At 35.0% G+C, this 24,429-nt stretch overlaps 1 protein-coding gene across 1 annotated transcript; it reads left to right on the forward strand.

Moving 5' to 3' along the window:
* Nucleotides 1–876: 876 nt before the first annotated feature.
* guf1 (GTP binding elongation factor GUF1) lies at nucleotides 877–24,358 on the forward strand. Its single transcript, XM_059346911.1, has 17 exons — nucleotides 877–1,318; nucleotides 2,204–2,315; nucleotides 3,550–3,698; nucleotides 5,960–6,040; nucleotides 6,119–6,196; nucleotides 6,280–6,363; nucleotides 6,447–6,511; nucleotides 6,604–6,807; nucleotides 8,628–8,767; nucleotides 10,741–10,864; nucleotides 12,407–12,539; nucleotides 14,631–14,774; nucleotides 15,055–15,188; nucleotides 18,901–19,002; nucleotides 22,000–22,119; nucleotides 23,693–23,729; nucleotides 23,814–24,358. The coding sequence occupies exons 1-17, from the start codon at nucleotides 1,133–1,135 to the stop codon at nucleotides 23,946–23,948; spliced, it is 2,028 nt and encodes a 675-aa protein (XP_059202894.1). The 5' UTR covers nucleotides 877–1,132; the 3' UTR covers nucleotides 23,949–24,358.
* The last annotated feature ends 71 nt before the right edge of the window (nucleotides 24,359–24,429 follow it).

Genomic DNA, 24,429 nt, shown 5'->3' on the forward strand with positions numbered 1-24,429 from the left:
GTGTTGTGTCTTTACTGGTTCCCGAAATAACTGGTGCCCGTACTGGTGTGTGCAGATGTTTTCTGCCTCATTTAGCAGATTCGTCAAATATTTGATAAACATATAGGGCCTACAGTCATGGAAAAAAATATTAGACCACCCATTGTTTTCTTCAGTTTCTTGTTAATTTTAATGCCTGGTACAACTAAAGGTACATTTGTTTGGACAAATATAATGATGACAACAAAAATAGCTGATAAAAGTTTAATTTAAGAGCTGATATCTAGACATTTAACATGGTTTTATTGATAATTATTTTGGTTATGATCAATACAAACATGGAAAATGTCTAGATATCAGCTCTTCAATTTAACTTTTATGAGCTACTTCTGTTGTTATCATTATATTTGTCCAAACAAATGTACCTTTAGTTGTACCAGTTATTAAAATTAACAAGAAATGAAAGAGAACAAGGGTAGTCTAATAATTTTTACCATGACTGTAGAGGTGATGGTTCATTAACAATTAATTTATAATTACAAAATAGTGAATTCGAATCCAGCTCTAACCGATCTTGCAAACATTATATTTTCATGCTTTCTTTTTATGTATAGGGGGCTGTGATGCAGTGTTTACTTGTGCAACAATATTATCCACAGTTGATAGGAGATGCGACCTGGAAAACGCAAGTTATAAGTTTATTAAATATGTGACAAATCTGCTAACTGAGACAGAAAACAGCTGCACACACCAGTATGGCAACCAGTTAGTATTGAAACCAGTAAGGACACAACACCAATAATAGAAAAGAGAAGTTACAGCAGGGAGTCATCTTGTTTCGTTTCATCATCTTTGGTTTAAAAAGTCAAAAACAACATTTCCCAGACGACTCCGCGGTGAACTGTCACCCAAAATGTCAGCACCCTGAGAAAACTCATGCACCGGGGTTATTACAGGACTATTTACTTAAAGATAGGTGTATTTTTGTCGTCGTGACAGTCCAGTAACGGTCAGCAAATGCGGCAACGGCCTACATTTATTAATGGCGTTACAGACGTATTCCACAGCTAGCTAGCTAGCTAACGTTAGCTAACAGTTATTTCTCCTTCATGCTGCTATTGAACTCATCCTGCTTGGCAGCTTAACGACAAACATGTCGTTCTCTCTGGTGAGCCGCTGGTGTGAAACACCCTTAATAAGACGTGTTTTACAGTTCAAAGTGTACAGACGGAAAATACAAAGCTATAACATGAGCTACACATTGTTAAGACACCGCTGGATGAAAAGGCTGCCCGTGTTCTCCAGCAGCTGCAGGACGATCAGCAGACAGACAGACAAGGTACCTAAACATTCAGTCTGTTCACGTTTACCTGCATTACTGGGACACACACAGTACATCTACTCATATATATATATATATATATATATATATATATATATATATACTATATACTATATATATATATAGTACAAAAATATATATTTTAAAAAAAACAAACTAACAACAAACTAAATAAATAGTACATAGACAACAACCACAACCAGTGACTGTACAGCAGAGCGGGATGCAGAATTATTTTCTGTTCAAACTGCATTTTGTGCATTAAGCAGCCTGATGGCAGAGGGGATAAAATAAATTGCATAACGGTTTGTCTTCCGAATCGGCACATAATACCGCCAACCTGAGGGCATGATATATATACAATGTGTATAGAATGTAAGTGTCTTATTTTTTATATTCTTTCTTCTTTCTTCTATTACTATGTGTCTGTGTCTTGACATGCTGTGACAACTAAATTTCCCCACTGCTGGATAAATAAAATCATTTCTTATCGTATCTTATCTTACCTTAAAATGAGCCCTATCATTTCAAAATTAAAACACTGCCTTCATAAATGCATCAATAATAGTAATACTAATCTAAAAATACATTTAGAATATATCAAACAATCTGAGTGGGTCCATTCTGCATAATGAGTACTTTTGCTTTTGATACTTGCAGGACTTTTAATTGTAGTGGAGTCATTTCACCGTGTGGTATTAGTACTTATACTTAAGGAAAATATTTTACTACTTGTTCCACCACAGCTAAAAGTAGGGAGAAGAGGTGCTAAGAATCTAAAATTCATAAAGCTGTTCTCTCCACTTGTGTTTCTGCCTGTGCCTTATTCAGAAGTAATCATTGATCCCTCCAAGTATTGCTGTTTCTCTTTTTGCTTTCCAGGATACTATTGACCTGTCTAAATTCCCTGTGGACAGAATCAGGAATTTTTGCATCATTGCTCATATTGACCATGGAAAAAGCACTTTGGCTGACAGGCTGTTGGAGATGACAGGTGAGATGACTTAGTTTTTTAAAATCCACATTTTTCTGAAGACTGTCCATAATCACAAACATGTTAATGCAAGAGAAAAGATTTGTGTTTAGGTTTGAATACAAACTTATTACTAGAATGGCACTCCGAGAGGCTGATGCTGCATTTACATCTCCTCAGATGCCCCGGTTCCCCAAGTTGGAGAGTTAGTCTTCTAGCTTTGGGGTGTCTATGAGCTTTAAGTCATAAAGTAGAAACAACACGGAAAACAAACAAGAAATTGACAGCTGTTTATAAAACTTTTGCTTATTTGCCAAGTTGTTTTTCCAACCTGAAGGAGGCGTGCACATGATTTTTTTCCCAGTTGGAAATTTTTCCAATAACGCTGACAAGTGTAGCACAAATGCACTTATAAATAAAATTAAATTTAAAAATAAATTGTGTGTCTCCCACATCCACTCCAAATGTTGATCAGTTCTTCCTTAGCCCATACTGCACCCTTTCACTAAGTTTCATGAAAATTGGGCCATTAGAAAATAATCCTAAAATCCTGCAGACAGACAGACAGACAGACAGACAGACAGACAGATAAACAGACAGACAGACAGACAGACAGACAGACAGACAGACAGATAAACAGACAGACAAACATAAAAACATGCAGACCGACAGATAAACAGGCAGACAGACAAATAAACAGACAGACCGACAGATAAACAGACAGACGGATAAACAGGCAGACAGATAAACAGGCAGACAGACAGATAAACACAGACAGATAAACACAGACAGACAGACAGACAGACAGACAGACAGACAGACAGCTAGACAGATAAACATAAAAAAAGACAGACAAATATACAGACAGACAGACAGACAAATAAACAGACAGACAGATAAACAGGCAGACAGACAAGTAAACATACAGACAGGCAGACAAACAAATAAACAGACGGACAGATAAACAGACAGACATACAAGTAAACATGCAGACAGGCAGATAAACAAATAAACAGACGGACAGACAAGTGGAGATGAAAACATGAGCCTCTTGGCGGCCGTAATGATAATTTAGTGTGAAGTGCTGTGATGTACAGTAAGCTGATTGTTTGTCCCCAGCATTAATCAGGGCCATTGTGATCTGTACGACTGTAAGAGCTTCTATCTCTTTCTCTCACATGTTATATCAGCTGTTCATAAAATGAATGATTAGAATGAACACAATATGTTCCTGATGGATGTCACTGTGAAACAGGGGCCATAGCAAAGACTGAGAAGAACAAACAGGTGTTGGACAAGCTTCAGGTGGAGCGAGAGAGAGGGATCACGGTGAAGGCTCAGACCGCCTCGTTGATCTACAGCCACCAGGGACAGCAGCACCTCCTGAACCTCATCGACACGCCGGTAAATGCTCAGCCAGCTCTGATGTCAGGAAGAAAAACTACCTTTCCACTTTTCTGCACTGTGGCAGGTTTTATATGTTCCATAATATCCCCACCATAACTGAAAACACAGTCAAAAACAACTAGAGGGCTTTTGGCTTTAAGACAGATTCATCATGTGGAATAGTTTCTATTCATTTATTATTGTTAAAAAGTGACATGTTCAAGATTTCATCTTGACGGCAGCAGCTTTGTCATCCAAAATATCAGGCCCTGTTTAGATGGAGACGATCTGGACAGAAAACGCAAAAGTAGTGTTGCGTTCTCACTTTTTATTCTGTGTTTATAAGAGCGTCTTTACCTGGAAATCTGTGTACATATGGTTACGCACAAAAGTCTGTGAAATTCGATGTAGCATGCACGCCAGGTGGCTAGGTGGTACTGTGAAGCACTGCCACACAACACCACCAAGAGCTCACGCATCAAAGATACTTCTCTTCTCTCCTACTTCTACTCATAGCAGCGCAAAATAGAATAGATATAGAAGTAGAAATAGAAAAAATTGTCCTAGGTAGTTGATGTGCCTTCTCTGTTCTGCTATATTATCTGTGATAATTCTGCTTAACTGCTGTAATGACTTCTTTGTAGTTATCAGAGCTGATACGGCAACTTGAAAGTCCGACATGTTTGTTGTTGTTGCCTGGACTGAACATAGATGTTACATAAACGTGACGAGTCAGCTTGAGCTGATCAGAGACACTTTTTGTGTTTTGCGTTTTCAACCCTTTAGACGGAAACGCAACGGAGGAACGTTTTTAAGATTTACACTCTGGAGGGTGGTTTAATTTTTTGCATTTTTATCAAGCCAAATGAAGGCTTTCTCTAATTACTGCTTCTAAAATATGAAAGTTTGCAGCTTTTTATATATATATATTTTTAATATTATTACAAATGGAATATCTCTTGATTTTGTACTGCTGTATAGATTTAATAACACATTTAACCCTCTGAATCCCAAGCAGTTTCAGGGCACGTGTTTTAATCCTGTCACATTTTATTCAGTGTGGCCTAGTTTTCATTACAATATGCTGCAAGTCCTGCAGTTCTGTGGAAACAGCACATTTTGTTACTTTTCCTGATGGAAGCATTCATCACAGAGGATTCATTCAGGGACAGTTGGAAATTTGAAAATCAGCAATAACAGTGATTTCTGTTCTGTTCTGTTTTTTGCATTTTTAAGCCCCCAAAGCGCCGTCGCCACCGAAACGAAAGGCATATCTGATAAAGTATTTTGCCGTTTTCACCCGAGAGCGTTGTCGTGTAAACAGGCCCTAAGATGGATTCATCATGGGGAATAGTTTCTGTATATTTTTTTATTATTGTTGTTACAAAGTTACATGTTCCAGATTTTATCTTGACAGCAGCAGCTCTCTCATCCAAAATATTACTTACAGTAACATCAGATCAAAATGGATGTGTGGAAGCCTCTTTCCACAAATGAGATGAAAAAAAATAAATATATATATATATATATATATAATGAGAACATCTCTCACAAATAATGTCTGATTTCAAAATATTGAGTTAGTGTCTGAAAATAATAATAAGCCCAGAGATAATGAGTTTGTATCTCAAAATAATATGAAACTTGAAATAATGACTTGACCCCTCAAATAGAAATGATAATTGGTTCACAATTCTTTTTTTCTTTGTTCTATGTTACACGTTCATAGTTTTTTAACCCTCTGGAGTCCATATATTTATTGAAAATACACTGTTTTATTTACAGTAATAACTTTATTTATATGTGATGTGTAGACAAGCTGAGAAAGCCAGTTAAAGTACAATCATAGGAGTTTTCACAGTGTGCCATTGATGTTTCTAGACCATTTTTAAAATGTGAATTTTCTTTCTACAATGAAAACTATTACTATTTTTAATTTACATGCAAATAGACTGTTTTGGAGTTTTATTATTTATTATTTTTTCTGCTGGTTTTGTGTGTATTAATGGTAAAAGAAATGGTACATTTCCATAGACACCTGTGTCTTTTGATTGTATTTTGGGTTCCTGGCAGCTTTATACTTTGTTAATCAAAATAAAATGAAAAATCTGGCTGATAGCCAAGTTTGTGAGGAGAAAAAGGAGCCATGCATGTGATGTAAGGACAAACTGAAAGATGCTAAACAGAGACAGAAATGAATGCATAGGAAGTTGACAAACTTGAACCAAAATCTCCTGAACTTCAGAGGTGTAAATCCCCGATACTTTCCCTCTCTCTAGGGTCATGTTGACTTCAGTTATGAAGTGTCTCGATCGATTTCTGCATGTCAAGGTGTCCTGTTGATCGTAGATGCCAATCAGGTACAAAACCAGAATCACAGCACACAGTTTTCTCAGTGAATTATTATCGGTGACTAATATGTTTTCTGTCCTGTGAAGGGGATTCAAGCGCAGACGGTGGCCAACTTCTACCTGGCTTTTGAAGCTCAGCTGGCAATCATCCCCGTCATCAACAAGGTACACTGAGACCTACTCGTTTTTGCTTTAATCATTTAATTTTTCTTCTTGATTGCCGTTCTAAAAGCATATTTCTCCCTTAGATTGATTTAAAAAACGCTGATCCAGAGCGAGTGGAGTCACAGATTGAAAAGGTGTTTGATATTCCCACTGAGGAGTGCATTAGGGTGAGTTGGAGTATAGACAAGTTGCTTTTTCAGAATAATCTATCAGAGATATTTCGCCTAATTTGCAATTACATCTCCTTCAGATTTCAGCTAAGCTGGGAACAAATGTAGAAAAGGTTCTCCAAGCAGTTGTGGAGAGAATTCCACCGTAAGAAAGTTCACTTGGTGTCATTTCTCACATCAAACATGTCTGACACCTAAAAATAAAGCTCTTTTTTTGTTCCATACTTGTATTCTCAGGCCCGTGGCAAGTACCGATGACCCTTTTAAAGCCCTCGTGTTTGACTCCAATTTCGACCACTATAGAGGAGTGGTGGCCAACATCGCCGTGTTCGGAGGTCGGGTCAGGAAAGGGGACAGGATCGTGTCTGCACATCTCGGCAAAACCTACGAGGTCAACGAGCTGGGGCTCCTCCGGCCAGACGAGCACCCCACACAGAAGCTGTAAGAGGCATTCTTCCTCCCACTGGTCATCTCATCCTATGTACAGTCATGGAAAAAATTATTAGACCACCCTGGTTTTCTTCAATTTCTTGTTCATTTTAATGTACAACTAAAGGTACATTTGTTTGGACAGGTATAATGATAACAACAAAAATTGCTTATAGGAGTTTAATTTAAGATCTGATATCTAGATATTTTCCATGTTTTTCTTGACGATTTTGGTTATCAATAAAACCAAAAATGGCTCTTAAATTAAACTTTTATCAGCTATTTTTGTTGTTATCATTATATTTGTCCAAACAAATGTACCTTTACTTGTACCAGGCATTAAAATGAACAAGAAATTGAAGAAAACAATGGTCTAATAATTTTTTTCCATGACTGTAGATGACAGTATAGTCAATTGGCAGAAAATAATCTGCTATTTTTGATAGTTGAGTTAATCATTTAGGTAATTTTTTAGGACAAAAATACAAATGTATTGGTTCCAGCCCCTCCGTTGCAAGGATTTAGCTTCTTTTTTTTTAGTCTTACATGATAATAAACTGATAAACTTTTCTTAAATGAAAATAAACTGATAATCTTAAAGCTTAAGAAAATTGTGATCAGTAAAATGATATTGACAGATTATAGACCAAACAATCTACTGTAAAATGTATTATTTTTATATCCTTTTGGGACAGGGCGAATATCACTTCCTGATAAGACACAGTTTAAAATAAATAATTATAACAGGTAGTCAGTGTTTTTGTACCATGCTTTGGCAACTTTAAAGTATACTAATGACCCAAAAAGGACCATTTTTGCACTGCTAAGTAAGCCACTCAGGAACCCTTTTCTTAAGTCATAAAAAAAGGAGCGAAAACAAGATTATACCTGATATAATAAATAATTCAATATAATTGGATCAACAGAATTATTGTCCTTACTTGCTTCCCAGTGACAGATATACATGTGAAATATTTTTACATTTTTTATATAATACATTGTTTTAAGTCTGATTCTTTACTACTACTGAATGATAAAGCAGCCTCCTGTACTATATGTTTCTGGGTTTGTCAGTAATAAACCCCGGCCCATGAGGTCGGATTTGTTCAACATTCATCAAACACATGAATGGCACACACATTTTGGTAAGGGTATGAGTGTTTTTTTTGTAAAAGTTCCTATAATAAGCCTATAATAAATTATGTAGCCAAAATACAGACATTTATGGACAAAAATGTTCCCATTAAAACCATTTTTAATTTTTTTTTATCACATGTCCATTACAGCATACAATCATGCACTCTGTTAGATCAGGCCTTCAATCTAGAATAAACTGTAGTTTTTACTGTTTTTAATGAGATTGAGTCAATCACTTTTGTTGATATTTATTGATCCCAGACTGTGATTTAAAAAAAAAAAATGCAAATTTACTGTTGCATTTAATAAACAGAAAATAATTCAATTTTATATATATTTTTTAATTATAAATTAACAAAACAACAATGGCATGATTAATTAATTAATAATAATATTTGTAATAATAATTAATAAATTAAATTAATTAATTAATTATAATTGTATCAACATAATTATTGTCCTTACTTGCTTCTCAAAGAGATAGATATGTGAAATATTATTCCATTTTTTATATAACACATTGTTTTAAATCTGATTCACTGCAGAATAATAAAGCAGCCTCTTGTTCTGTATGTCTCTGGGTTTGTCAGTAATAAACACCGGCCCATGTGGTTGGATTTGTTCAACATTCATCCAACTGTCCACTGAGATGCTTGTTTACATGGCATGAGTGTGACTCTCCTCCTGTCGTGCAGGTTTGCAGGCCAAGTGGGCTACATGGTAGCTGGGATGAAGGATGTGAAGGAGGCGCAGATTGGAGACACACTCTACCTCCAGGAGCAGCCGGTGGAGGCTCTTCAAGGCTTTAAACCCGCCAAAGCCATGGTCTTTGCTGGTGAGACGTTTTTTCTCCTCCTGCAAATAAAAATCTCTGTGATAATGTTGAATAAGAAATGAATATGGAAAATGGATACCGTTCTTCTAAACACTAAGTATATAACCGAGATGTTGTGTCTCACTGGCTAGAACCATAGACTGTATATAAATAATGGACGTAGTCACCGTGACGTCACCCAGTGGTTTGTGGACTGCCCGTTGGAAGCATTGAGTTCAGCGTTATACTCGTCGCCATCTTGCATCGCCATCTTGTTTCCGATACGCGGAGCAGACCATATCTGGACTGTGGAGGAGTGAGAGGGATCTGATCACTGACTACAGCCTCTCTACACCTCAACCTGACTGAGAGAAGTCGCTGCTAATTCATGTTAGCATTAATTGGAGCATTAACTGGGATGTTAGTTTTGGCTAGCAAAAAAACAAAAACAAAATGTATCTTTCTTACATCAGAAAACTGAGCAGCGACTCCTTGGAGTGTCTGTTAGTCCAACCAAACGCTGAACAAGACATTTTTACTGAACAAAACGTTTAAATAAACTGTCATTAAGTGAAAATACAGTGAAAGGGTCAAAGTTATGAGACCAAATCGGTAAACGTCCTCTTTTCTATCTATATAATGTTATATATAACTGTATTGACACGTTGCCGGGGATACGCATTGCTCTGCTTCTCTCCTGGTAACGGCTCACCTTGTTAGTGACCTGTCAATCAAAGGTAGCCACGCCCCAAATCACATGATTCTTTATCTTCTATTTTATTCTAAATGGGGCCATTATTAGAACTATTGACATCAAATTGTCTTGAAGATGATTTTTTACTAGTGATTGAGACCATATTGTTGTCCTGAAAATTTTTTCTGAGGTAATATATCAAGTCAGAAGTTTTCAAATTTTGCACTGAAATTAATGGGCAGATTTTTTTTGCAGCCAAACTTAGCGCCCCCTGCTGGAATTTTCGGTAGATTACAGGCTTAAGGCACTTCCTGGTTGGCCTCCATGCTCAGACACGGAGATTGCCGCCTGGCTAGAACACTGTGGTGGAAAGTAACTAAGTACCTTTATCAAACTTAAGTGCAATTTTGAGGTTCTTGTACTTTAGTTGAGTATTACCACGTACGTGTCTTTATACTTTTACTCCACTACATTTAGCTGATAGCTTTGGTTACTTTACAGATTCAACATGAAAAAATACCATAAATTTAATATGATGACACATTTTATAAATGATACCACATAACAGTGTATTAGGTAGTTAAAATGCTGCTAACATAAATGCATCAATACAAATAACCTTATAGTACAGGTGCATCTCAATAAATTAGAATATCATAGAAAAGTTTATTTATGTCAGTAATTCAATTCAAAAAGTGTAAATAACACATTATATAGATCCATTACACAGAGAATGAAACATTTCATGTCTTAATTTATTTCATTTCTTCTATTTATAATGATTATGGCTTACATTTAATGAAGAACTAAAATTCAGTGTCTCAAAAAATTTGAATATTACAAAAGACCAATTTTAAAAAGTTTGTTTAATACGTAAATGTTGGCTTCTGAAAAGTATGTCCATCTATATGACTCAATACTTGGCTGGGGCTGTTTGACTTGAACTACTGGAAATGGACTTTTCATCATATTCTAATGTATTGAGATGAATCTGTATATAGAATATATAAAACAATCTAAGTGTCATTCTGTATAACGAGTACTTTTACTTTTGATACTTTAAGTACATTTTGATACTGATACTTTTGTACTTTTACTTCAATAAGTTTTGAATGCAGGACTTTTACTTGTAGTAGAGTAATTTTACAGTGTGGTATTAGTACTTTTACTGAAGTAAGAGATCTGAATACTTCCACCACTACTAGTACAGTAAGTGCACTCAGAGCTTTCCACATAAATAAAAAGAGTCCTTTTTTTTGCTGATGGTGTGCACTCTGTCTTTTTGTTTTCTGTCCCTCAGGCATGTATCCCATGGACCAGTCAGACTACCCGGGCCTTCGCAGCGCCATTGAGAGGCTGACCCTGAATGACTCAAGCGTCACAGTGCAGAGAGACAGCAGTCTGGCCCTGGGAGCAGGCTGGAGGTGAAGACTGCTTTGAATTTGAATGAAAAATGGCTTTAAGAGCACAACAGAGGGATGTGTCGCAACATATAATGTGACAGCGGATGAAAGCAAAAGTGTGGACAGTGAGCAGCGCAACTAGGAAACTTTTGACCCTCTTCACTAGTCAGAATGTTCCATGTTTTTCATGTAGTTTTCTGTTGCAGAAAAGAGATCCAAATTTTGAGGCAGTAGGGATTTATCTGTAGTCATTAGAGGTGTGAATCATCAGAGGCCCCACGATACGATTTTATCCTGATACTTGAGTCATGATACGATATTATTGCCATTTTAAGCATTTTGCGATATGGTGAGTATTGCGACACAATATATTGCGATTTAGCTGTTTAACTGCATTTTGTGTCCACAAAATTAAATTCAGTGAAGAATTGTTTTGTCAAATAAGAGAAAATTCTCTATTTATCTCACTTCAGTCTTTTTATTTCTCCACAATGAGAGTCCAACCCACAGACTGACCAACAAAGTATTCAGTCAAACTGAACTGAACTGATATCAAACATGTATGGACGACAACAACTGCAGCATTTTATCAAACTTTCAAAAACAACAAGCTTCACTGCTCTCAATTTTTTGAATGAAACCTCAAAAGAAAGCCTTATTTTGTAGCGTTATTTCAACAACTTCCCGACACGATATATTATACAGTCATGGAAAAAATTATTAGACCATTGTTTTCTTCAATTTCTTGTTCATTCTAATGCCTGGTACAACTAAAGGTACATTTGTCAGGACAAATATAACAACGAAAATAGCTCATAAGAGTTGAATTTAAGAGCTGATATCTAGACATTTTCCATTTTTGTATTTTATCAAGAAAACCATGGAAATATCTAGATATCAGCTCTTTAATTAGACTCTTATGAGCTATTTTTGTTCTTATCATTATATTTGTCCAAACAAATGTACCTTTAATTGTACCAGGCATTAAAATGAAAAAGAAATTGAAGAAAAAAATGGTCTGATAATTTTTCCATGACTGTATAAATACATGAGATCTTCTAGTTTCATATAATACCAGTATCTCCAGTATATTACTAAAAGTGAGCCCGCTACAGCAAAAAAAGACAAAAATGCTGTTGCAAAACTAAATATCGATACTTGGTGGCAGTGAATTTATATAATATTGCCTTGTAAAATATTGCGATACTATGCTGTATTGATTTGCCCCGCCCCTAGTAATCAGCTTCTACAAAAAGATGGACATAATTTTCTATAATCAATAGGAGAATAAACAACCCTCTTGGGACATGCTGTAAGGTGCCAAAAGAGACAGCCAACTGAGAGTTTATTTATCATCACAGGTCATATTACTCCAGATGATGAAATCGAGTTTGATTCCATTAGTGGCAGTGATTTAGATCACTGGGAGGTATGAAGCTGCAGTGGAATAGCAATGAGCCTCATCACCGTTGAACTCTTTCCAAGCAGTCTCTTTGGAGGTAAAAGCATGAATATGAATTATAAAACTTGAGTGAACCTGTGAACCTGGCTGTGTCCCCGCAGGCTGGGCTTCCTGGGTCTTCTCCATATGGAGGTGTTCAATCAGAGGCTGGAGCAGGAATACAATGCCTCCGTTATAGTAACAGCACCCACCGTGCCCTACAAGGCTATCCTCTCCTCACCCAAACTCATCAAGGTAAGAGCCTTTTCCTGCTCCTGTATATTTTCTGGTCTTACAGTAGAGGTGGGATCGTACTGTGCTTTCAGTAAAAAGAGAGTGTGAACTTACTTGGAGGTTAATGATGAATGGAGCTGTTGGAGGTATATAATGAAGGTACTGCTGACGTGTTTATGTGAAATGATAAATGGGAGGTACGTGATGGGAAATACTCAAAGTCAAAGGCAATCAAAGTGTTCTGTTCCAAAGGAAAGAGTAACAAGTTCAAGAAAAACTTTAACCTTTGTACCTCACTAGGGACAATTTTTACATTTATTTATTCATTCATTCATTCATTCATTCATTCATTTATTTATTTTACTAATTATTATTATACTAACAATAATAATAATAATAATAATTATTGTTATTATACTAATTATTATGATAATTATTATTATTTATTATTTTTATTTTTATTTTTTTATTGTTATGCTGTGCTAATAAATATGGCATACGTTTTGGTATGAAGTTGTTTTTGTTTTAATTGTAGAAGTTCCTATAATTAGCCTATAATAATTTATATAGCCAAAATACAGACATTTATGGACAAAAATGTTCCCATTAAAACCATTTTATTTTTATCACATGTCCATTACAGCATACAATCATACACTATATTATAGCAGGCCTTCAATCTAGAATAAACTGTAGTTTTTACTGTTTTTAATGGGATTGAGTCAATCACTGTTGATAATCACTGATCCCAGACTGTAATTTAAAAAAATAAAAATTCCCCCTTTTCCCCCTGCATTTAGTGTACAGAAAATATTTTTTCTTTTATAAATAAACAAAAAAACAATAGTATTATGGAAACCAACTGGCATTTAAATGGTTACAATTCAGAAAATTAATCAATATTCAATCATTCAATCAATTATTATTATTAATTTTAATTACATTTTTTATCTCTAATTTTTTTAATTTTTATTTTGGCTGTGCTAATACATATGGCAGACGTTTTTTTTATTTTTATTTTTTATTTGAATTGCAGAAGTTCCTATAATAAGCCTTTAATAATTTATGTAGCCAAAATACAGACATTTATGGACAAAAATGTTCCCATTAAAACCATTTTTTTTAAATTAAATGGCCATTACAGCATATAATCATGCACTCTATTATATCAGACCTTCAATCTAGAGTAAACTGTAGTTTTTACTACTACAATGTTGTTGATAATCACTGATCCCAGACTGTGATTTAAAAAAAAAAAAAATGTCCCCTTGCATTTGGTATACAGAAAATAATTAAATTTTGTCTTTTTCTTTTTACATTTTTTGAAATGGTTCAAATTCAGAAAACGTATCACCATTTGGTAGTTATAATCAGGACTGATGTTGTTTAAAAAATGTTACGCAGTGAAAGTAGAAAATAATTAGAGCTGGGACTTTAACGCGTTAATTAAGATTAATTAATTACACAAAAATGAATGCATTAAAAAAATTGAGGCATTTTAATCGCACTTATTTTTGCACCGCAGAACGTTTCTCGCTGGATGAGTTTCAGGCGGACCGATTATACTGGAGCACCAACTAGCGTTCATGAGACGCTTTGGTTGGCCCCGTGGATGATGGGACATTTAGTTACAAAAAACCAACGGATGGAAGCGTCGATAAGAGCATGGTTGTGTTGCTATGCAACAAGGAATTCACATATCACCGCAGCACATCGAGCCTCAAGTATCACCTCAATGCAAAACATATAGCAGCTAGCGGCTAAATATGCTATTTTTTAATCGAGTCCCGGCCCTAAAATTAATATTAATAGTATATAATATTTTTATGCCATTTTTTAATGCAGACATTTTGGTCCTTCAAGGACCCCAGACAAACTTTTTAAACTGAAGCACAAGGGTTAAATATACACTTTCTCTCACTTTTGAAAGACTCTTAATCGAACTAATACTGTAACAGCATGTGTGACTGTAGAGTGACCTGCAAGCCTGCAGGGCGTCAGTGTTATTTTGGGATGAACTATCAATGTAATATCATGAAAGCTTTAAATTAAAGACGTTAACCAGTTTTTTTCAGAGGTTCAAATCTCTTGTGGTTCTGGGTCTTTCTGCAGGAACACGGCAGTGAGGAGATAACCATCGTGAACCCCGCTCAGTTCCCAGAAAAAAACGTTGTGTCGGAATATTTGGAGCCGATGGTGCTGGGGACCATCATCGCTCCGGACTCTTACACCGGCAAGATTATGAGTCTCTGCATGGTAAGAGGAGAATGTAGAAGTCTTCTTCCTGCACAATAAGGAGCTAATCGTCCTTTACTTTCAACACACAGTTTCTGCCTTGAAAACATCTTTTTTTAAATGTAGTTTGACAGGAGATACTGGAGTGTATCTTCGCTTTTACTCTTTCTAATTCAGTCTGGAGCAAAAGAGAAAACAATACTTGGATGAAATTATGTGAATATTTCTGATGCTTTTGGGCTTTTCCATTGTGAGGATTTTAAATTCATGCACAATGAAATCATATTTTTTGTTTTTCAAGAATCGCAGAGGGATCCAGAAGAACATGGTGTACATAGATGAACATCGGGTCATGATGAAGTTCCTCTTTCCCTTAAATGAAATTGTTGTAGATTTCTACGACCTTCTCAAATCCATGTCCTCTGGATACGCCAGGTAAAACTCAGAGAGAAGATAAGATAAGATATGACTACATACATTCTATACACATTCTATACATACATTTCTGCTATTTGGCATTTATTATTAATATATATATATATATATATTTTTTTTTTTTTTTTTTTTTTTTTCCTGTAAGTACTTTGCATTTTACAGATATTGCATTGGAGATAATATATTTTAGCATGTTAAATAGGTTAAATAGGTTGTTGAATGTAGTAATATGAACATCAATGAATAAATAAGTACTATGTCTGTAAATATACAAAGCCCAAGGTCGGTTATAAACACTTAGATGGATTTTTTGAAATGGGGCTGTATGAGGCGCTTATCCATAGCATGGTTATTATAGTTAACGAAAACTGAAGAAATAACTAGTATTGAAAAAAGATTTTCGTTAACTGAAAAAAATAATGAAAACAAGAGTTTTTAAAAAAACGATAACTATCTGAAACTGTATTGTGTGGTTAAAAACTAAACTAAAATTATAGTGAAAATGTCCTTTGTTTTCGTAATTCTCAACTATTTTCATACATAATCCAGTGTTTCTATTTCTCCACCACTGAGTGTGTGTATTCCTGCTTTGTGGGCTTCCAGGAGAAGCGTGAGTGAAATTACCGTAATGACACCATGTTGGTTGTCAAGAGCAACTTCTTTCAGAAAACATTGGAATTTTCCAGATAGTGCAAACCGTTTAGTCATTATGGTAAAAGTGTCGCCGGCGCAACACTCGGATGTTGTGCTTTCACTGTGTGCAAGTGAAAGTCTTGAAATTCAACCATGATATTACAAATCACATGTATTTTGCGGCAGAATACATGTAGGGGAAACACTGCATAATCCTTTTTGATTGATATGAAATGTATTTATTTAGCTCCAACTAAATAGCTGCTGGTTGGTGAACATGCAGGAACCAAAATTCAAAACACCTGGAACTGTAAGAGTTAATAACCTTATTGGGGCTAAGATGGATAAACCAAAGGAAATAAAGGCAAAATTTATGATGACTTCTATGAATCTGGCAGCCAACACATAGTCCATTACAAAAACTAATAAAAGTTAAACTAAAACTAAGCATTTTCAAAAACTAAAAACTAAACTAAAACTAGCAAACTCACTCTAAAAACTAATTAAAACCAACTGAATTTGAAAACAAAAATTCACAACAAAATTAAAACTAAAACTAATGAAAAATCCAAAACTATTATAACCTTGATCCATAGTCAATAGCGGTCGGCGGGGCACACCCCTGGTTTGGAGAAACAGTCAGGATTCATGACACAGAAGCTAAACAATGTGCTGCTGTAGACGGGGCAGCAGCTAAATGTATTTTAGCCAATTAAAAAATAATTATCAGTTGTGTCTGCACTTTACCTTGTCAGACAGTCCTTTCTTCTTCTTCCTTTTTTTTCCAACAATATTTTATTGTTATAATAATGGACAGTGAACAGTTAGGGATATCCTGACATTTTTGTGGTTTCCAGTATTTCAACCTCCCTTCCCCCATCTGCCTCTGTCCTGACCCCTCCATTAATACATAGCTTCCATAAAATACATTTAAAATAAAAGGACCGTAAAGCAAACTACGGAAGCCAAGAGCGGCTGTGTATTGTTTTTATTGTTATGTTATCTCGTGATTTATTATTTCGTTATCTTTATATAACAAAGACCGTTTTCTCGTGATAACAAATTAAATAAAAACAGGTTCTGTTTTGAGGGAAGTGCATGTAGTGAAATGAGTCACTCACAGCCAGTTCCCAGCTCTGTGCATAATTTTACATGCACAGACATACAGTAGGCAGAGTTTATCTCATTCTTGCATCCAGGTGCATCATATACACATTAGGTAGGTTTACGCTTAATGCCATGTGGCAGTCTCTTCACAATATGATTCCATCAGACCTTATATCTACAGTGTTTAACCCAAGTCAGCAGCTATGCACAGTCCCATTATGTTTTACGGACATTTGTAGTGAAGGTATAACATTTTTTTTATGCTGCATTTTGCTCAATATTTGCTGCATTTTGCTTCCTTTTGTATCGTGCATCAGGCAGGTCCCTCAAAACATCGAGATAATTGATAGTCGCTATCATGAGATAACAGTGCATAAAATAAAACAAAAAAAAACACATGGCCGTTCTCGGCTTCCGTAGCAAACAGACATTAGGTAATACAATAAGATAATAGAGAAACAAAAATGAATAAATTAAGACCACTAATAAATAAAACAACATATCTACCAGTAAAAAAGAAATTTAAAAAAGGGATAAAATAGCAAAAATGAAAAAACACTTTGCAGTAACAGTGAAACGGTTGCACATGTTCCAGTTGTTGTGACATCCAGGTAGAACAGAGTGAACAGACTGTGTTTACTGACCTAATTATCTGTCATCTCTGCTCTCTTCAAAGCCACCAGACTTCATCGACAAAATAAGTCTTTTTACATTGTTGCTCGTCTACCGTCGCCTCGATCAGTTACTTTGTTTGTCTTATTGTTTGACTTTTCAAGGTTTTGTGTGGATTCGTCAAATTCACATAATTAACACAAACTAACTAACTGATAGAAGCAACTGTCGACCAGCAACACAAGCAACATTTTTTCTTTTTCTTTTTTTTTCTACAAGGTAAAAATCCAGGTGCATGGTGGCTTTGAAGAGAGCATAGAGGGATTTAACAGCTTCACTTCCCTGTCAGAATGGGCTGTCTGACAGCAAGTTAAAGCAGTGAAAATATTCTAAATATAGCAAACATTTAAACTGATATTGATTTTTAGGTGACTACTTTTTTCTGTTTCCCTCGTCCACAGCAGTATTTTGCTCACCTACAGTGAGGGTGAAACACTGACTGTGGATAAGGACCTCAGACAGCCACACTGGAGGAAATCCAGACTTTTCCTGTTATGTCAGTTTCTCAGGAACAGTAATAATGTTGCAAAATTGTTTATATTTCATTAATAACTCCATTACTAAGCATTTCAATCAGTATTTAGTGTAATAGTGTTCTTTACCGCTCACAGATCATGGTTCAATGAGGATAATTCCCTAGTTTTTCTTAAAAAATGCATGTTAAAACTTTTTTTTATGTACATTGGAAAGACCTACATATAAAAGACAATGGTTTTACATGACGCTGATTAAAAAAATAGAATAAAATAAAAAGAATATTTTTCTTTTTATGAAAAAGTACTTTTAACTATTTTTTTTTTTTAGCTTTTTAAACTTTGAAATGGGTCAATTTGACCCAAAACATAACAGGAGGGTTAAAAATGCATATTGGGGCTTATGGTTACTTTGCAATCTGTTGTTGGAATATTTCTGGTGGGTGGTAGGCAGTCTCAGAACACACTATTGATAGACGTTAGGATATGTCTATATCTATATCTATATTTTTAGGCAGAGTTTATTTTTTAATGTTTCTATAGTGTATGTTTAATGTATGTTTAAATGCTGCTACTGGATGCTTGAATTTCCCTCGGGTTAAATAATCTGGCTGTCTGTCAAGCCAATTCAAACCTCATAGTTGGTTAGTTGTTTAAATTCTTAGCAAAACTGTGAATCCACTGAATTAAATCTTCAATCCCACAGTTTTCCCATCTCCTCTGCAGCATTCCTTGGGTCTGACATTTAACAATGTTGGAATGTTGAAATCATAAATGTATCACCTTTGACTGACTCTGAAAGCTTCCCATGCTTTTATCTCCCACAGCTTTGACTATGAGAATGCAGGCTACCAGACTGCTGATTTGATAAAGATGAATATTCTGCTGAACGGACTACCAGTGGAAGAACTCATCACAATTGTACACAGGTACAGTAGAAATCACAACCGTTTAATTTTTCACCATATATTTTGGATGAGAAGGTCCTAACTTGGTTAGGTGCCAGAAGGATCTTCTCCAGGTCTCCTAGAGCTTCATTATGATCGCTGGCACATTTTTTATGAGTTTACATAATTTCAAGGTTATATGGTCCTTCGTTACTATAGCAGTTCTTCTGAGCCTATGGAGCATGAAATATATTCAACACGCAGGATAACATTAAAAATTGGCCCCTTGGCAGCCAGTGTTGACATTATCTATTACAATGACTTTACACACGGGACAAGGACTTCATTCCATTTGAGACAAGGACAATAAAGTAACTTCACAGAAGAAAAGTGATGATGCTCTGCAGATCTGTGTTTAATGTACTCACCACCAAAGCCAGTACAGACTTCAGTAATTGAAGGGCGCTACGCTTCACCAGTGGCTGCTCTCTGACCTACCTTACTGTAGGCCTTGGAGACAGGCCCAGCGGTACTCTGTGAGGGCAACGCACCGATTACACAGCAAAGTGTCTGTAACGTTAAATATATAGAACTTGACTGAAGCCCAGTGAACTGTGATGTCTTGTCAAGCAGAGAAGCCATTTACATCTGTTTGATATGGAGGCTTTTATCCAAAGCACCTTATAGTATGACCAGGTGTCACCACCAAGGTTATTATAGTTAACGAAAACTAACAAAATCACGAAAACTAGAATTGAAAAAACATTTTCGTTAACTGAAATAAAAATAAAAAGGAGAGTTTTTAAAAAAATGATAACTAACTGAAACTGTATTTTGTGGTTACAAAATGAACTAAAATTATAGTGAAAATGTCCTTTGTTGTCGTCTTTGTCAACTTTTTTCATACGTAAACCTTTTTGGTTGATATAAAATCTATTTCATCTATCTGGTTTTATGACTTAATAAACTCAGACAAAGGAAATAAAGGCAACATTTATTGTGACCTTATTAAATCTGGCACCCAACAAATACCCCATTACAAAAAACTAACACTAAAACTAATACAAACTCAACTAAAACTAAGCATTTTCCAAAAAATAAAAAGGAATTAAAACTAGCAAACTCACTCTAAAAACTAACTAAAACTAACTGAATTTGAAAACAAAAACTGACAACGAAATAAAAACTAAAACTAATGAAAAATCTCAAACTATTATAACCTTGGTCACGACCCGGCTCAAAGGCACCAGTCTGCAGAGTAAAATGAGCTAGCCTGACATAAAGACTGTAAATGAGGGAATTAGAAGGGCTGGTTCTGTTCAAAGTTAGAAAACACACAAACAGAAACGCTAAAGGAAAAGTTGTGTTTTTACGGGATGTAAAGCCGTTTTGGTTTTCTTGCCTCAGCAGCGGTGACAGCGTGTTGTTGGGTCGACCATCAGTCCTGTTCCCAGGAATGAGATACATCCTGCAGGGAATTTCTCCGCATTTGGCACAAACTTCCACATCCACACTTTTGGCCATAACTCAAGAATTCATACACTCATTTACTACACAGATGAAAAACAAACAAACAAACTGTCTGATAGCACTTACAAACTGAACCCATGGCACTCACTCATGCATTACCCTTCCTGTATAAATGCACTCCCTTTATAGAGGACTGCCACCCAGTGTACAAAATGTGTAATACATTTAAAAAAAAAACAAAGGCAAACAAATAGATAAATGGCTCTTACAATAACTTTTAATAAATAACTTCAAAGTCTTCACTACAGATATTAGAAGAGTCAGGACGGACAGACTTGACTAGCTGACACACTGTGAGGTGGTAGTTTAGACAGAGCCAGGCTAGCTGTTCCACCGATGTTTACACTCTTTAGGAGTGTTGGCTCCTCCTGGTCGTAGCATCGTACTAGACAGGCTACCTGCATTTATCCGTCATTATCAGCTACTGTATTTTAAATACAGTACATTTTTCAGGTGTGGAAAAGTTATGGAATTAGTAAAATCTGGGAATATTTTGGAAAACTTGTGCAATTTTGTAATGTGCAATGAAACTGTTACAGTCATCTTCCTTGGATAATTTATTTTCTGTAGCTGTACAAGTAATTTATCGTAGCTCTAATATGCATTGATGTGAAATGTGTTAAGTTTACAATCATCTATGTTTCTTTTTTTTCATGTGTTCTCGTTTTTGAGTTATGGATACATTTATTTAATGCTGGAGATAAAAGTTATTTTATGTTTTTATAGTCTGAGCTGAAGCGTACTATTTATTTTGCAGCATTATTTTCCAGACCTTCATCCACTTGGTAATGGAAACTTTCTAGTGGGTCCTTGGAAAGTAAAAAATGTTCAAAATCTGGTCGCTGTAAATGTTCTGTGTAAAGCAGAGTTTGGCTCAGTTCCAGTGGTGGAAGAAGTATTCAGATCTCTTACTTCAGTAAAAGTACTAATACCACACTGTGAAATGACTCCACTACAAGTAAAAGTCCTGATTTCAAAACTTACTGAAGTAAAAGTACAAAAGTATCAGCATCAAAATGTCCTTAAAGTATCAAAAGTAAAAGTACTCATTATGCAGAATGAACCCATTCAGATTTTTTATATATATAAATATATATATATATATACACACACATATATACATATTTATTATTATTATTAAACTACTTGTATTGATGTATTTATGTAAGTAGTGTTTTAATTTTGTAAAGAAAGGGCTCATTTTAACTACTTAATATACAGTTATGAGGTTTCATTTAAAAAAAACAAAATGTAATCACTTTAAATTTTCATGTTATTTTTTATGTTAAATCTCGACCTGAAAAGTAACTAAAGCTGTCAGCTAAATGTAGTGGAGTAAAAAATACAATATTTATCCCTAAATGTAGTGGAGTAGAAGTATAAAGTTACATAATATGGAAGTACTCAAGTAAAGTACAATTACCTCAAAATTGTACCTAAGTACAGTTTTTGAGTAAATGTGCTACATTCCACCACTGCCTGGTTCTGACTGGTGCTCTCCCATTCCAGAAGCCGTGCGTACGTCACAGGGAAAGGCATGTGTGAGAGACTCAAAGAGTCCATACCGAGGCAGATGTTTGAGGTGGCGGTACAGGCTTCTATCGGGAGTAGGGTCATTGCAAGAGAAACGTAAGTACAACAAAACAACATGTATATATTAGGGCTGTCAATAGATTAAAAAAACCTAACCAATTAATCTCATATTTTGAAATGAATTAAACTAGATTAGTCTAGATTTTGACCGACTGACCAGTGACACACACTCTGCCTTAACCAGTAGAGCTTCTAGACCAATGTTCCTGTGGGGGCCAAGAAAGGCCCAGTGTTTAATCAGAGGGGCCCATTAAAAAACGGCAAAGATGATATTTAAGTATTAAAAACCTTTCATTTTAGCTTATTTAAAAATCTAATTTAAGTATATTTGGACGATACAAATACATTGATTGAAACAATGAGACTTATTAACAATTAAAATGATTTTTGTACGACAATGACATTTTATAATTTTTGTGCACAATTACTTTTTTTATTTTTAAAGTGCAGAACAGTGAGAATGATCTTTTTTTTATTTACTAGAGCTGCAACAATTAATCGAACAATAGTCGATTATTAAATTAATCATCAACTATTTTGATAATCCAATAATTGGTTTGAGCAGTTTTTAAAAAAAATCAAAATCTGTTTATTGAAGGATTTTCAGTATATCAAAAGTGCAATGCTGAATGGTAATTACAAAGACATGGGGTAGACATGAGTACAACATTTAGCACCAATGTGTCCAGATAGATATGGATTGGGTAATATAACTTAAAGAGAAACAAAACACAGAAAACAAACAAACAGAAAACAAAAACAAAAAAAACAACCAAATGTAATGATATACAGAAAAGAAGGAAAATACAACAAACAAATAATTGAGCAGTTTTTTTAAGACAAAAGTCCAAATTCTCTGATTTCAGCTTCTTCAATGTATATATTTCTGTTTTCTTCGTTCCTTTATGACAATAAACTGAATATCTCTTTGGTTTTTGGACAAAACAAGAGATTTGAGGACGTCATCTTGTGGTTTGGGAAACACTGATTTTTCAACATTTTATTGACCAAACAACTAATCAATTAATCATTTAAATAATCGACAGATTAATCGATAATTAAAATAATCGTTAGTTGCAACCCTAATATTTACACAAGCTTTTATTGCAAAATTAAACTACTATACAATGTACACATTCTGGGTTTGTTTTGTGTACAATGAGATATTGTTTGAACGAACAATTCTCACCTATTTTTTGTTCATTGTTATAAATTGATAATTTTATTATTAATTTGACACAGGGGCCACAGCAGGGGCCAAGGGCTTCTACACAGGGGCTGTGGCCCCAGTGTAGAATCCGCCACTAGATCCGCCACTGCTGCAGAGGCAGCGGCAACACAATGCAAAATAACTTTATATGAATATGAATAAGTAGCTTGAAATGTGACATTCTAGCTATCGTTCCGTGACGTCAGGCCCCACAAAGGAAGGAGGTAAACAAAATCTGTAATATTTTTAAACGCTATATGTATTTCAAAATGAATCGCAGCAATTTATGCGTTTATTTTGACAGTCCTAGTATATATATATATTTATATAGAGCACAGTGACTTGTATCTGTGTATCAAATTTGCTAAATCGATTTAACTGTGTAATTTCCTGTTTCAGAATAAAGGCGTTCAGAAAGAATGTTCTTGCTAAATGTGTAAGTAAAGATTTATTTTACTCTCAAAAGTTCTCCAAGTGTACCAGAAACACTCTGACTTCTATATTTTCTTTGTCTTGGTAGTACGGAGGTGACATAACGCGGAAAATGAAGCTGCTGAAGAAACAGGCGGAGGGGAAGAAGAAGATGCGGCGTTTTGGCACCGTGGAAGTCCCAAAAGACGCTTTCATTAGTGTTCTGAAGAGGAAAGACAAATAGACTGCAATAATGTTAGGATATTATTATATAGTAGCGTTACAATTCTTTGTAATTGAAAGGCCGTAATCAATTTCTCTTAATAAAGTTGTCTTTAATGCTGCAAACTGCTTAACTATTTTTTTGTTAAAAGGCTAAGTTTAAACCCATTTAACAATTCTAATCCGGTAATGTCCTGTATTGCATTTCACTTGGTCTGACCATATTTCCTGAACAAATTAAAGTCACAATTTTGATACATGTTATGGAGATGCGAAGAAAAAGACAAATTGCTTATTTGATTTTAAAAAATATGAAAAATAATTTATTGTTAAACAGCACTATTAATGTCACACTTTTGATATATGCTGTGGAGATGCAAAGAAAAAGGCAAATTTGTGTTTCTGTAAGTAGAAAATGATGTCTAGTTTTATTATTTTGAAATCAGAAATATCATAAACATAAATACCATAAACGCCCAATGTCACATCACAGATCTTTGACA

Source organism: Centropristis striata, chromosome 12 (assembly GCF_030273125.1).
Source record: "Centropristis striata isolate RG_2023a ecotype Rhode Island chromosome 12, C.striata_1.0, whole genome shotgun sequence".
Classification (NCBI taxonomy): domain Eukaryota; kingdom Metazoa; phylum Chordata; class Actinopteri; order Perciformes; family Serranidae; genus Centropristis; species Centropristis striata.

Coding starts and splice junctions, on each gene's coding strand:
- guf1 (XM_059346911.1), top strand. CDS start 1,133: ATGTCGTTCTCTCTGGTGAGCCGCTGGTGTGAAACACCCTTAATAAGA. Junction 6,041..6,118: donor TGATCGTAGATGCCAATCAG/GTACAAAACCAG, acceptor TGTCCTGTGAAG/GGGATTCAAGCGCAGACGGT. Junction 10,865..12,406: donor GCCCTGGGAGCAGGCTGGAG/GTGAAGACTGCT, acceptor GTGTCCCCGCAG/GCTGGGCTTCCTGGGTCTTC.